The sequence below is a fragment of the Xenopus laevis genome, chromosome 9_10S, assembly GCF_017654675.1.
Source record: "Xenopus laevis strain J_2021 chromosome 9_10S, Xenopus_laevis_v10.1, whole genome shotgun sequence".
NCBI classification, from domain to species: domain Eukaryota; kingdom Metazoa; phylum Chordata; class Amphibia; order Anura; family Pipidae; genus Xenopus; species Xenopus laevis.
Window position 1 is genome coordinate 56482321 of NC_054388.1, and position 13955 is coordinate 56496275.

At 38.6% G+C, this 13955-nt stretch overlaps 1 protein-coding gene across 1 annotated transcript in view; it reads right to left on the reverse strand.

The window, feature by feature from the left end:
* Positions 1 to 13955, reverse strand: part of LOC108702259 (low-density lipoprotein receptor-related protein 1B-like) — a 724128-nt gene that overhangs the window by 243437 nt on the left and 466736 nt on the right. Inside the window, exon 34 of the mRNA XM_041578093.1 lies at positions 12802 to 12933. Within this exon, the coding sequence (XP_041434027.1) occupies positions 12802 to 12933 (132 nt within the window). The remainder of the gene's footprint in view (positions 1 to 12801; positions 12934 to 13955) is intronic.

Genomic DNA, 13955 nt, shown 5'->3' on the forward strand with positions numbered 1-13955 from the left:
AAGCAACAAGCTATACAATGCTTTATATTTATTTATAACAAAAGACTCTAATGATGCCGTCCCCTTACCTGCCCAGTGCTTAACCCTTTCACATCAGAGTGGGTCAAGGGGGGCACAACACTACAGCAGAGAGCACAACTGCGCCCATGTCACATGCATGTCCAGGGCCGCCAGCAGGGGGGGGGACAAGTGTTCCGGGCCTGAAGGGGGGCCCAGAAGTGCTGCATTTTTCAAAGAGCCGGGTCCCCTTTACGAGCGCCCGAGCCGTGCGGCCATTTCACATATTATCGAATGCGGAAGTGCCGAAAAGACGAAGTTGAAGTCCCGAAGAGGTGAAAAGACACAAATTCACGAAAGGAGGTGAAGTTGAAGTCCTGAAGTCTTTTGTTTACACACAGTACTCAGGTGTGGCTGCTCATATAACCTACACATCATACTAAACACAATGTGTGATGCACATGATCAATCCCAAGTCTCTGGCTAAATCTATTATGTAGTAGTTGAACTATAGCTAAGCACATTATTAAGAGACTACTGCAAGCTAATTGGTGCAAGATTACAGCTAGGAGGAGACATTGGAGTATAACTATCATATACAAAACTTATAACTGACTCTGAGAGTCAGGCAAAGCAGCCAGACAAGCACAGTAACTTCTGGTACATTTAATGGCAAGTGGGTGTGGCCTGTCCCATTATTGCTCTCAGCTTAGACAGGAAGAGGAATGGAGTAAGTCATAAGATAATGGCAAAACAGCAGGAATGCCCTTAACCAAAATGGCCACACAAGAAGGTTACTACAATAAGAATAGCCATATCACCTAAAATGAGCATATTTATGTTTTGCATACTTTTCTTTTTCTACAATCATTAGAAGTGCAGCATTATATTTCTCAGCCATTTGTAAAAACTTCCATTTATGAACCTGTAGTGTTTAGCAGCAGCTCTTTTAGGAAAGGTTTGTTCATGTTTATTACTATGCAGCACAGGGGACATTAGAGGGTGCCCTCTATAGCAGGTCAGATACTTTGCCTTAGCCATGTGGAGCAGAGCTGGCCACTTCTCATCTTGTTTGTATATGGCAATAAGCTTTGTTCTTATTGGTTCAGGAATGTGACTGACAGTGTTGCTTCACAGAATGGTTATTTTATCTGTTCATTCCACAAAACTGTCATTTTGTGGAAAGAATGAATCCTGTACTATAAAATCTTGCTTTCTCTCACAGGTATCTATTTTGTCAGTCAAATCTAGCTTGACAAGCACTAGTTAGTTACACTATTATATATTATGTCCAACTTTGTTTTTACATAATTCATTCTGTAAGTAACTTTGCACATAAGTGTGTCCGTTACACGGAGGTTATACATTTGTGAGACAGATTGCTTGTTAAACTGTACAGAATGGCGTTTATGATATACTGACATCCTTTTGTGCACTAACCAGATTTTGTATTCATTCTTTAATAGAAATAAGTCTTTTGTATATTTTTTTATCTGTGTATGGTCACAAATACTTATATAACATGAGAGACATTCATTCTGTGTATTAGGAATAGTTTTGTATACAGAATGTATTTGGGACAAACGGCACCCCATAATTTTGCAGATCTGTAAAATTTGTGTGTACAGAGAACATACAGAATTCCATACATATAACATAAAGAATTACATTATATACATAGCAACCAGTAACTGATACAAAAGGTGAAAAAGGCCCAGTGCAAAAAGAGCTTACAATCTAAAAGGGGAAGGGACTGAGACACAAGGTGTGGGAGTGGGCAATATCAGAAATAAGCAAGGTGAGAAGTGTAGCATATGGTATTGTCTTTGGTAGTTGTACATAATGAGGATAGGCTTCTCTAAATAAGTTTGCGAAGAGATCTTTTAAAAGCAGAAAGGTTGGGAGAAAGTTGGACAGACAGCTGCACCCCCCTCTGTTCAGACAGAGGGGGGTGCAGCCCTTACAAAGTCTGGCTTGCTAGCATGTGAAGAGGTAATGCGAGAACAGTTAAGGAGCAGGTCAGAAGAGGAGTTTAGCAAGTAGTTGGGTGAGTATCTAGAGATGAATTCAGAGATGTAGGATGGGGCAGAGATATGAACTGCTTTGAATGTCATAAGTTTTCCCAGCACTAATCATAATGCTAAACAAGATAAACTATCATAGAAGAAACATTGCGTTTGCAGGACCATTCATTTGATAGGACATACATTTAATCAAGTACAGTCTTAAGGGAGCGTGTCATTGACGTGCAAATGGATTAGTGGACTTGTCTATTGTTATAACTTGTCAAGTGCTGTAGTTAAAAGGATTTAACAGAGAGATTAAAGATCTGTATGCTCAATCCTTTCTATCTATAATCTCTGCCTAACAACAAGGTTATTTTACACTCATTTCAATTATTTCCTTTACTTCACAGATATCAAAACACAGATTGAACATCGTAACACGGAGAGACAGTTATGTTTCGCTCCTAAAAAAACAGCAGAACATCTCATGGTAAATAAGTATAAAGATCAGAGAATGACTTTGCCAATGCTGTTTTAATATTTTGGGACCTTTCTAGCTTGGGTTTAGTCCAAGCTTTTAATATGATTCCAATTTCAGTTCTTCTTCCAAAGATGCCACATAAACCTGTTAATTATGATCTGTTCCCAGAGCAAATACAAACAAGCAAATAATAAAAAACAAAATGAGAATGTATCTGGCACAAAGTCCTGGCAGCATGTATAATGCAATGGCCAATGGACATTTTTTTTAATATGAGTCATAAACAAAATGTGTGTTCTGCTGCTCAAGAAAACATCAACAAAAGCCTTAAAAAATATATGTGAATTAGCCTACAACAGGAGAACCCATTTATCAACATAAGAGTACGAATAAACCAAAATGTACAAAAACCTCTAAAAATTTGGACAATTCGAGTGAAAAAAATCCAAAGACCTACAAAAGTCTGATTGACCAAAAAAAGTCCCATAGGCTCAACACAACTCCTATGGACTTATATAGAGTTTTTTTTTTTTGGTTTATACACTTTATAAATCTCAACTTTTAAGTTTTAGAGAAATAAAAAAACAATTTATAGAAAAAATTAGATTCCTGAAAAAAAATAAAAAATGTAAATGTTAGTAAATAGGCCCCTTAGTTTACCAGGGGTATTTAATAATTAGGTGTTTACCTCATCCAAGCAATCATGGTGGCACACATATATATATATATATAAAGAATGGCGGCACTCACAGGATTTTCAGGCAAAATAAAGAAAAACGTTTTATTTAACTCGACGTTTCGATCCCTCACAGGGATCTTTCTCAAGAGTATACAAACATGCAACCAGAGACCCCAACCCCCCCACTGATTATAAGATCTGGAATTCCAAATAGGCGCCAAATCCGTTGCTGAGCAACAAGGGGCAATCACTTAGAAGCGAGAGGAGGAGACAGAATCAGTCTGGGTGGGGGGGAAGACAGGAAGTGTCAGATTACAGGTAGAAAGAAAGTGGATCTGGGGCTGTAAAAAGTCAAGAATTCAGAAGATTCAGATGCCAAATAAAGCTACAATCCGTACCATTATCCCTATATATCAGGAGCCCAAATTTACCTTCTTACTTTCTGACCCAAACGCCCAGCCATATAGAGGTGGTTGTGCGCATCCAAGCGCATCAGACTCACGTGCGACCACTTGTTTCTAAGGGGCTTGTGGATAGCAACATAAAGTTGGCACAACGTTGGAGGGCCGCAGGCGTGCCCGTCCTTTTTGACCTCAGGACCCCCCAGGTCAAGTGCAGTAGCGCCTGACGTGAGTGGCCACAGCTAGCCCAGCTCCCTGCGCCTGCTGTTCCCCTCTGTCAAATCCGCTTCTAATACTGCGATTGAGCGCTTGATAGTGATGTCAGCGAAAGCAGAGCCTAGGCTATTGGACAGGTTAGCTGTCTCATTATTGAACGGTAGTTGGGGCCCTGATCATGCCAGTTAAAGTTGTGGGTCAGCCCAAAACCACCCATGTTTAGACAGGTTAGCTGTCTCCATTCTGGACACTGATTGTCTCAGTGAAGGAAATATAAGGGGCGTGCTAGAGTCATTACCCACATACATAGACCGATGGGTGTGCAATATGGAACACGCAGACTCCTAGGGGTTGGTACAGTAGCAATTGGTCTGTGCGGTAAAACACACACACACACACACATATATATATATATATATATATATATATATATATATATATATATATATATATATATATATATATATATATATATATATATATATATATATATATACATACTTATATATTGAAATGCAAATATAAGTCACCTCTGCCAGTATGTTTTTGCTAAGTATTCATGGGAGAACAATCTAAAAGTAATACTATCAGACAACCTAAAATAAATATGGAAAAGAGGTATTGCACCGAGGAGTAAAATTAATACAATAATATTTTTTTAATTATGTAAATAGTAAAAGAATGAAATAGAAAGGGGGACCATTATTATCAGATGGAGGTCCATTGGTTGATTAGAGCAGTGATAAACAGAGACATCTGACCTATTTTCTACACAACTAGGCACTAGGTATTAAATGTTTCCTTTTTAATAGACCCAATTCAAGTAACATTGTCGGATTTATGCAAAACTCTGATATCTACAAACATAACTACTGCTTCTTGGTACACAATCACAATACTATGGTGCTGATTTATCAACATTCAAATATGGGTTTTTACAACATTTTTTTGTGGTAAAACTCACTATAACTAATTATTACTTACAATCAAGTATTTATTAAGCTAATAAACTTGAAAAACTTGAATGTAAAACTGTGGGCAACTAAAAATTTATGAGTTCATGTAGATGTCACAAATCCAAATTTTGATAAATAAGGCATGATGTAGGATCCTCACAATGTCTGGGTTTTTTCTCTGGAAAAAAAGTTGCTAGCAAGGAGACATGATTATTTTTTAGAGGGCATTATAGACAGATATTAAAATGATTGATACACCAGAGGCCATCCCTTTAGATTTGAGGAACAGAACTTTAATGTATGTAAAACCACCAGAAATTCAAAATGTTCCTAATGCTCATTAAATTGCTAAAATAGGATCCAAATTTTTTAAAACTTTTGCTGCAGCATCTCTATGAAATAATTGTAAAAAGTAGACTAAAAATCTGTTGGATTCTTAACTGCCCTTAAATCAGTGACACATATTTGCATCAATAATAATACAAACAAAAATATTTATTTTTCATGGAGCTGAATATTAAAAATGAAAAGCAAGGGTTAACTTTGTAATGTTAAATGTGTCTTCTTTTTCAAAACATTATAAAAGTGTGCAGTGCTGCTTATAGCAGCAATTAAAGGAAAATTGACTTATAAAAACATCAATTTCAGGATAACTCTCATGGGGATCATGTATTGCTTTAAAGTTTGTGCCAGATTTCAGACTTGTATGTTTTTCGCTTTTGAGTACATTTATTTTATGAACGTTTGAAGCTCCATATCTATATATCTGAAGTGTATTTTTATTGCTATGATTTCAAGCTGAAGTATATAGCTGTAACAAATTATAATACCTGCCTCCCACAGTGACTTCTTCGACAACGTGATAAATGCAGCATTATAATAAATCATTGCAAATAAAACCAGCCTTGCAATCCCTGTGTTCTTCATCTTAACCGAGTTATGTTTGCCTTGTCTTCAGAGGTTAAAAGAAATAACTTTCTTTTTAGACATAACTTTTTCGAATGTGATTCTACATTACTTGTCTTCTTATCCCACTTAAAGGGATACAGTCATCCCTAAAACAAAAATAACTCCTCTGCTTCAAAGTCAAGCAGAGTGGTGACTATTAAGGAGACATAGCCAGAGCCGGGCCAAGCCGGGCAAGCTCCCTAGGCAGCCTGCCCGGCTGCTGCGCCGGCTAGTTGTGCGCTTCTGCGCATGCGTGAAAAGACGCTTCTGCGCATTCGCGAATCGACGCATGCGTTCGCGTACTCGCACAGATGGGCGGTCGGCAGAGAGGGACCGGACTAGGGGTAGGAGTGAGTACGTGCCTGGCGCCCCTCCACCTTTGCGCCCTAGGCACGTGCCTACTCTGCCTACCCCTAGTTCCGGCCCTGGACACAGCTGTAGTCCAGGTGGGTGACTGGCCCCATATGTGTATCATGGCTCAAACAAAGGAGGTGTCTGAGGATATCAGAAAAAGAGTAGTTGATACCCATAAAGCTGAAAAATTTTACAAGACTCTAAAGAATTTGGACACCACCAATCAACAGTCACAGAAGTTTTACCCTACGCAAGGCGTCTAATAGTCCGAGAGGTTACAAAGGAACCCAGGGTAACATCTAAGCAACTAAAGGCCTGTCTCACATTGGCCAATGTTTATGTCCATGAGTCCACTATCAGGAGCACACTGACCAGCAATTGTGTGTATAGAAGGGTAGCAAGGAGAAAGCCACTGTTCTCCATAAAATATATTGCTGTCCATTTGTTAAAGATCATGTCAACAAACCAGAAGGATATTGGAAACATTTTTGTAGACTAATGAAGCCAAAATATAAATGTTGTCACTTAAATGGATTCTGTCGTTATTTTTATGGTTTACCTTTTATTAGTAAATTGCCCTGTTTACATATAAATAATTCACTCTACAATTTATAATTTTATTCTTGAACCAAATGTATTTTTAAAATACAATTTAACTGTAATGTTGGTGTGGGGCCAACCATCTCCATGCTTTTTGCCTGATTCTGAGCTTTGAGAAGGTGCCAGGGTGGAACTGCTTTGAGACAGCTTTTGTTTCTCCCATATTCATTGTAGTTAGCCATGACCCAAGTCATGTTAAGTCATGGTAAAATCAGGTGTTTTTTTTTAGCAATACAAAAAATCCTTCAGCAGAGGTGCCAGAGAGCTGCTATCTGGTTAGCTGACATGTTAACTATTATCTGAGTTTTTAAAAAAAAACATGTTTTCCCTCTACAGTATCCTTTTAAATGTGGAATGTTAAATTTGGAGAAAGAATTTTTTTTTTTTTGCTGCATTTAGGCCTGGATGGCTTTCCATCATTGATGGAACAATTAATTCTGAACTATACTAGAGAAATCTAAAGGAAAATGTCAACACATCTGCCCATGAATTGACTCTCAAGAGACAGTGGGTCATGCAGCAATACAATGATAATAAACACTAGTGATGGGCGAAACGCCGCCGGCGTCTCGTTTTTGACGCCGGCGCCCGTTTTTTCAACACCGACGCCCGTTTTTGATGCCGGCGCCCGTTTTTGACGCCGGCGTCCGTTTTTTCGTAAAAAAATTTTTTTGACGCCGGCCAATTTTTTCCGCGAATTTTCGCAGGCGTTTCGCGAATTTATTCGCTGGCGGCGAATTGCGCAAATTCGCGCCTGGCGAATAAATTCGCCCATCACTAATAAACACACACATCTTTCTACCAAAGAATGGTTAAAGAAGACTAAAGTGAACATCCAAGAGCTGTAGTTGTTCTTTGCGGAGGAATGGGCTAAAATCTCTTTGAGTCGATATGCAGGACTGATTAACAGTTACCACAATGTTTAGTTGCAGTTATTGCTGCACAAGGGGTTACACCAAATACTGAGTGAAACAAAGTGATCACTGATTCATTCTCTTTTGAGAAACGGATTTCAGTGCAGAATTCTGCTGGAGCAGCACTATTAATTGATTCATTTTGAAAAAAAAATTTTCCCCATGACAGTATCCCTTTAACTTTTGCTGAAAATCAGATGATGTTTTACTGTAGGTCACAGTCAGGGCCGCCATCAGAAATCGGAGGGCCCCATATGAAAAAATTTCCTGGGCCCCCTGGGCTGCGCCCACCACAAGCCCCACCTACAGGTCCACCCTCCCCACCCCACAGGTCCACCCCCCACCACACACTAAAAAAAAAAAACATTTGTGGTCAGGGCCCCCCATTAAAAAAACATTTGTGGTCAGGGCCCCCCTATTCAAAAATATTGGTGGCTTGGACCCCACATGGGGAAAAAAATTGGTGGCCAGCCCCCCCCCACACATTTTAAGAAAATTGGTGGCCAGGGCCCCCCTTAAACATCCATGTAAAAAGACTTGCCCAGGGCCCCACCACACAAGAGGGACCTCAAAGGGTTACCTTTAGGGGGGCCCTGCCATGTCACACTTACTTCATTAGTGTGTCCCACCTGCTGTCAGTGAGCTGCCAAATACAGAAGGGAGAAGGGGAGCACAGGTGGCTGCATCTTCTTCCAGTGACAGCATTTTCTTCCCGTATTGGTCACAGAATTTCAAGTCCTGGTAAAGCTGAATGGTGATTGGATGAGCTGGAGGAGAAGTTTAAACCTCAGCTATCTAATCCCTGAGCAGCTCAACTGGGACTTAAACTCAGTGACCAATAAGGGGAAGTAATGGACAGAAGATACCTCCCCTTGTGCTCCCGGCCTTCCTTCCCGAAGTCGGCAGGGGGCCGGCTAATCAAGAAAGTGCGGTGTTGCGGGGCCCCCCTTACCCTTGGGGCCCCCTACAACTCTCTCCCCTGTCCCCCCCCCGATGGCTGCCCTGGTCACAGTCATATAAAAACATAGAAAAGTTTAAGCTCCACTGTAAGAGAAAGACCAATTAATTAAAAAAAATCTGCAAAAAATAAAAACATGAAGACCATTTTAGGAATGTATGAGTAATAATAAAATATGTGATTTTGATTCTTTGTCAAAATTTCTCTGTTTATGATTTTACAGTGGAATGTGATAAATGGGCTGGGACCTGGTTACCAATTAATAATGGAAATAAACAAAGAGTATTTGATTATACATTTACCTTTATAATGCCCATTAAACATTAAATTGACAATAAATGTGAAGATATTATTCTACTTATAAATACAGTATCCACGTTAGCCTCAAATTGAAATGTGTAAATTAAGCCTTCTCAAGACAGATAACCAGTAACCAGTAATATAAAATATTGCTTGAAAAAGCTCACAGTTATCAAAGAAAAGCCTATTCTGTAAAGGTTACTGAATGGTATCAATGCCTGTTTTCTGCAATCATTTATTTGCCTGCAAGGCATTTCTTGCCATCCATATGTAACTTTAATCTTAATAAAACTTTAATATAATTCATTTCTGTGATCTGTAAAAAGCCATTACACACTCTGCATGATGCATTGTACATTGTCATGGTGGGGCTGTGACTCAGCCTTACACAATTATTTTAGGCCAGAAGAGAGCTTAAGAATCCTAATTTAGAGAAGTGTTTTAGATGATTTTGTTATTTCTGCTTTTTGTCTATTTGTGAGAAATATGTGTTTTTGGATTTCACTACAGGAATCTCTGGTACGGAGTAAGTTGAGCATGTTGCTGAGGCAACCAGACAAATGGGAATAAGGACAGATGAGACACATTACAAATCTTGATGTAGACTCAATGAATCCATCAGAATGCATGATTACATTTTAATATATATCCTTCATAAAATCCTGTCTTTTTGGTTAGAAAGAAGACTGTGGTTCTTACATTCAACTGATATGGTTCATGCACATTGTTAAGAATGGCTACCTTCAAAGCAGGCAAAATATTAAAGGGATCCCTATGTGCTGTCCACCTTCCATCCTCATTTTATACAAGACTGCTGAATCAGGCAGCAAAGCATTATAGAGTGAGACACAGCTCTTTACACTCTGTTATATGTTGTTCAACCACAAATATTTATGCCTTAGGATGCAACCAGAGCATGGCATTATGGAGCTTTGCTCCCATGATTATACTTTGAAACGTGTCCTTTCTTAATAAGAATTATGCTGGAATGCCTATCATGGGTAACTGCATTATAGAATGCATATAAATATGTACATTCATGTTTTAATTTCAGTTTATTTCTTCAGTTGTAATTTGGTTATTGTATTTTACTTAACAAGCCAACTTTATTTGAACATATAGCTCACATGGATCACTTTGTGATACGTCTAAAGCAATTGGACTGGTTGATTAAGTTCATGTATCTCACTCATCTGAACAGCCTTTTCAGTTCAAGTAAATCATATAATTTCTTAATATTTAATTTAATCATATCAACTGCATAGAAATCAGATACATGATTTTCTTGACTTACAAATTTACGAGCTCAAACATTCTCCAACACAATCAAACCAATGGACTAATCACTTTTGTTTGAAAAATATTTTTTTTAATTACTTGAAAATGTTTAATAGTTGTCAAGAATTCTTTATTGTTTTAAGGGTAACAGAACTCTACAATGATAGGAATTTTCTCCTCTGGAACTTTCAAAGTGACAAATGGTAGATATCCAATAAAGAAATAGGAATATAGGATATAGGAAAATAGGAAATAGGAGATGCTCAATTTCTCATGTAAGAATTTTAATATTTTTTTTTATTTTTTGTATTTAAGGTATTTTTTTAATTTTTACGAAAGACACAATGATCCAATTGCATATAGCCGAAAATCATTTTCTATCCTTTTAGTAGTCACTGAACCTCATTTGCTAACCATTCTCAAAGGATTCTGTGCAAACCAATCACACACACACACACACACATATATATATATAAATATATATATATATATATATATATATCTTTTATGTGATTTGTGAATGAGAGCCAATTGCTGAATACTATCCAAACTGTCAGATTAGAAAAGGTTCCTGCTTGTTGACCTGACATATCAATAAGTGCGGGGGAGTCAACTGGTTTTTGTCCACTGGTGGTTCACTCCTGAGGAGGACAATCGGGCAGTCATGCTTGAGGCTGTGGCCCTACATTCATAGTAACATAGTAACATATTAAGTAAGGTTGAAAAAAGACACACGTCAATCAAGTTCAACCTTTTTTATTTTTTTTTATTTTTATTTTTTTATATCTGCCTTACTGCCAGTTGATCCAGAGGAAGGCAAAAACCCATTGAAAGCCTCACCAATTTGCCTCAGAGGGGGAAAAACTTCCTTCCTGACTCCAAAATGGCAATCGGATTAGTCCCTGGATCAACTTGTACTATGAGCTATTTCCCATAACCCTGTATTCCCTCACTTGCTTAAAAGCTATCCAACCCCTTCTATCTAATGTATCAGACTGCACAACTGATTCCCTAGAAGCATTGACTAAGCTTCCCTATCAAGGAATAACGCCCCATTACAGCATCACTACCCCAATGCGCACTGTGATTACAGTGTTCCAGAAATCCCTCTGTCTGTCACGGAGGCCCACTCAGGCGTGGTCCCCACAAACACCCTTGTGGGGGAACCCTGCACTCTCATGCCTATCAATGATACCTGGTATCAGTCAATGTGCAGACAAAGGTATTAAAACGCTAAGAGACATAATATCAGAGGGAGAACTTAAAAACTTTGCGACTCTTAGAGAGGAGTATAGACTGTCCCTCGCCATGTCCTTTAGATATTTACAATTTAGGCACACTTTCTACTCCCAGTTCTCCTCTAGACCCCTGCAGATATCTGAAACCACCCTAAAAAGTTAACCTACATAGGTAAGCCTTAAATAAACCTCTATCATGGTTCTATACCCTGCTGTGGCAAGCCAACCCTGATCCATTGAATATAATAAAAGGGAAATAGCAGTTCATTAACTGGGCTTACTTAACACCGTACAGGCTGACTAAATTGTACCCCCAAGTATCAGATACATGTCCTAAATGTAATCTTGCTGTAGGTACTTTCCTTCATGTTTCCTTCAGTCATCAAACAATTCTGGTCGGTTGTTTTAAAATATATTAATAAGAGTCTGGCCCTTCCCAACTTTCAATGTCTAAAGGTATGCTTACTCAGGGTGCTAGAAGACCTGGGACTGTCATCATACCAATGTTTATGCTATCTCCAGATGTTGTTTTATGTGAAAAGAGCTATACTGTTGACTTGGCAATCTACATCGGCTCCAGCCTTTACTTTCTGGAATAAACTAATTAATGATGTGTTACCCAAACAAAAGTTGGTGTACTTGTCAAGAAGATGTCCAGCTATGTTCAATGCAATATGGGACACTTGGTTGAATGCTCAATTCGTAAACATTGACATGACTCGCAAAGGATCATGTAGCTTTACTTTCTTCTATCTCTTCCTTCTTTCCTCACTTTACTGATGTTGTAAATTTAAAGCAATAAATAAAAACTTAAAAGAAACTAAGTGGGGAGAGAATTTCTCAGATAAAAAAAATAGCTGATAAAGTGCCACATTTAATTTCGAATTAGTAGATATGTGAACAAAATGTAATCCTAAATAAGTTTTTATCTAGTCACTTAAAACAACAAGTTATGCTCTGTTCAACCCTTGAAATCTATTGTTTAATTAATAGGTAATATTAGAAGTCTTTATATTAAAATGGCAAGAATAGTGGCAATATATTTTTTGTATAGTCAACCATTGTATGATTAGCTTCAGGTGAATTTCATCCAAGTGTATTTGAATATAACATGTGTACACTACTGTACTTCAGATTCGCCACAATTTCTACTGGCTGACATTGTTTAATGGCAGTTTTGAAGGGTGTTGTGACCAGGGTGGGCATTCATTATTTGTTTTCTTCTGAGGATTATTAAGACATGATTGGTCCTTATCTTAGTTACACACAAAAAGAGCAAAATGATCTGTGTGTGTATGATAACAACACTTCCGTAGATTAATCTCTTAACAACCTCAGAATAATGCATTAGCTTTCAGTTCTAGCAAAGCCTTTGGCTGAATGAGGTGCCTACATTAACATTGTGCCAATATTTTTATGAAGAAACATCTATCTATAACTGTCTAGCAAACTTTTCTTTTATTTATATGATATACCTGCATGGAAATCAATTCCAACAGCGAATGATGTTCCTGAGATGGGCATGAGTGCATCCATTCTATCACTTGGGTCAAGAGGTATTCCTCGAATGCCTTCATGCACTGAATACATTAGGAATGACTCTATACCTGCAAGAACAAATAATAGTCATGAAATAAAATGTTAATAGTAACATTTAGTAAATACCTGTTTATGTATTTTCACACGGTTTTCTGTAAAATATGCTGTTCACAAAATTGTGACATATTTACTGTAAGGACACAGTGAATACCTTTAAAGGGGTATTATTATAAGAACATACATTTCTATAATATAAAAGTATTTAATAACTAAAGAATCTAGGATACAGTATATATGTGTAGGGATGTGAAAATTTAGACACCCTTACATATCATTGACAGGCACATCCCTAGTAATATGGACGCCTAAATGGGTACTTATGGGGACCTTGTGCTTATGTAAACCCTGTAGTTCTCACAGTGTACACCAGATGGCACTGTGCAGTAGTATAAAGGTCTTGGGAACCATGAGGTTTGGGTCCATTACTTTAACCAAACCAAGCAGGCTGGAAGGGAATGGGTATTGTGATCCTAGGACCAGTGGCCCTAGTAAAGTGATAGCATACTCATTTATAGATCACTCTAGGAGTGGTAGAGAGGTTATATAGTTGAGCAGCTCAAGGTTTCCAATGAGCATATTAGAGGGATTAAGATCCCAGGGTATTACTGACCCAGAATAGGGACCAAAGTGTTGAGACTAGGCATAATAGGAATTCCCCTAGACTGCAACTCAAAGAGATCCTGAAAACTGGGCAATACCCCTCACACAGTGTCGGACTGGCTGGGATACCGGGAAAAAAACAGATGGGCCCTGACCCCTAATGGGCCCCCGCCAGGCCAGTCCCCCATCCCATACTTAAAAGAAAAAAAGGTTTTTCTATGTGCAGTGCCATTTGCGCATGCGTGCGGCACCTTTTACTGAGCAGCGGCTTCGTGCAAGTGTGCTCTATGCATCATAGTAGGGAGGCAGGGGGGTCGAAGGGGGCCCTGGAAATTAGTCCCGGTGGGCCCCAGGCCCCCCAGTCCGACCCTGCCTTCACAAGCTGCAACTCTCTCTGCTGTATATTCCCTGGCCTGCAGGGATTCAGCCT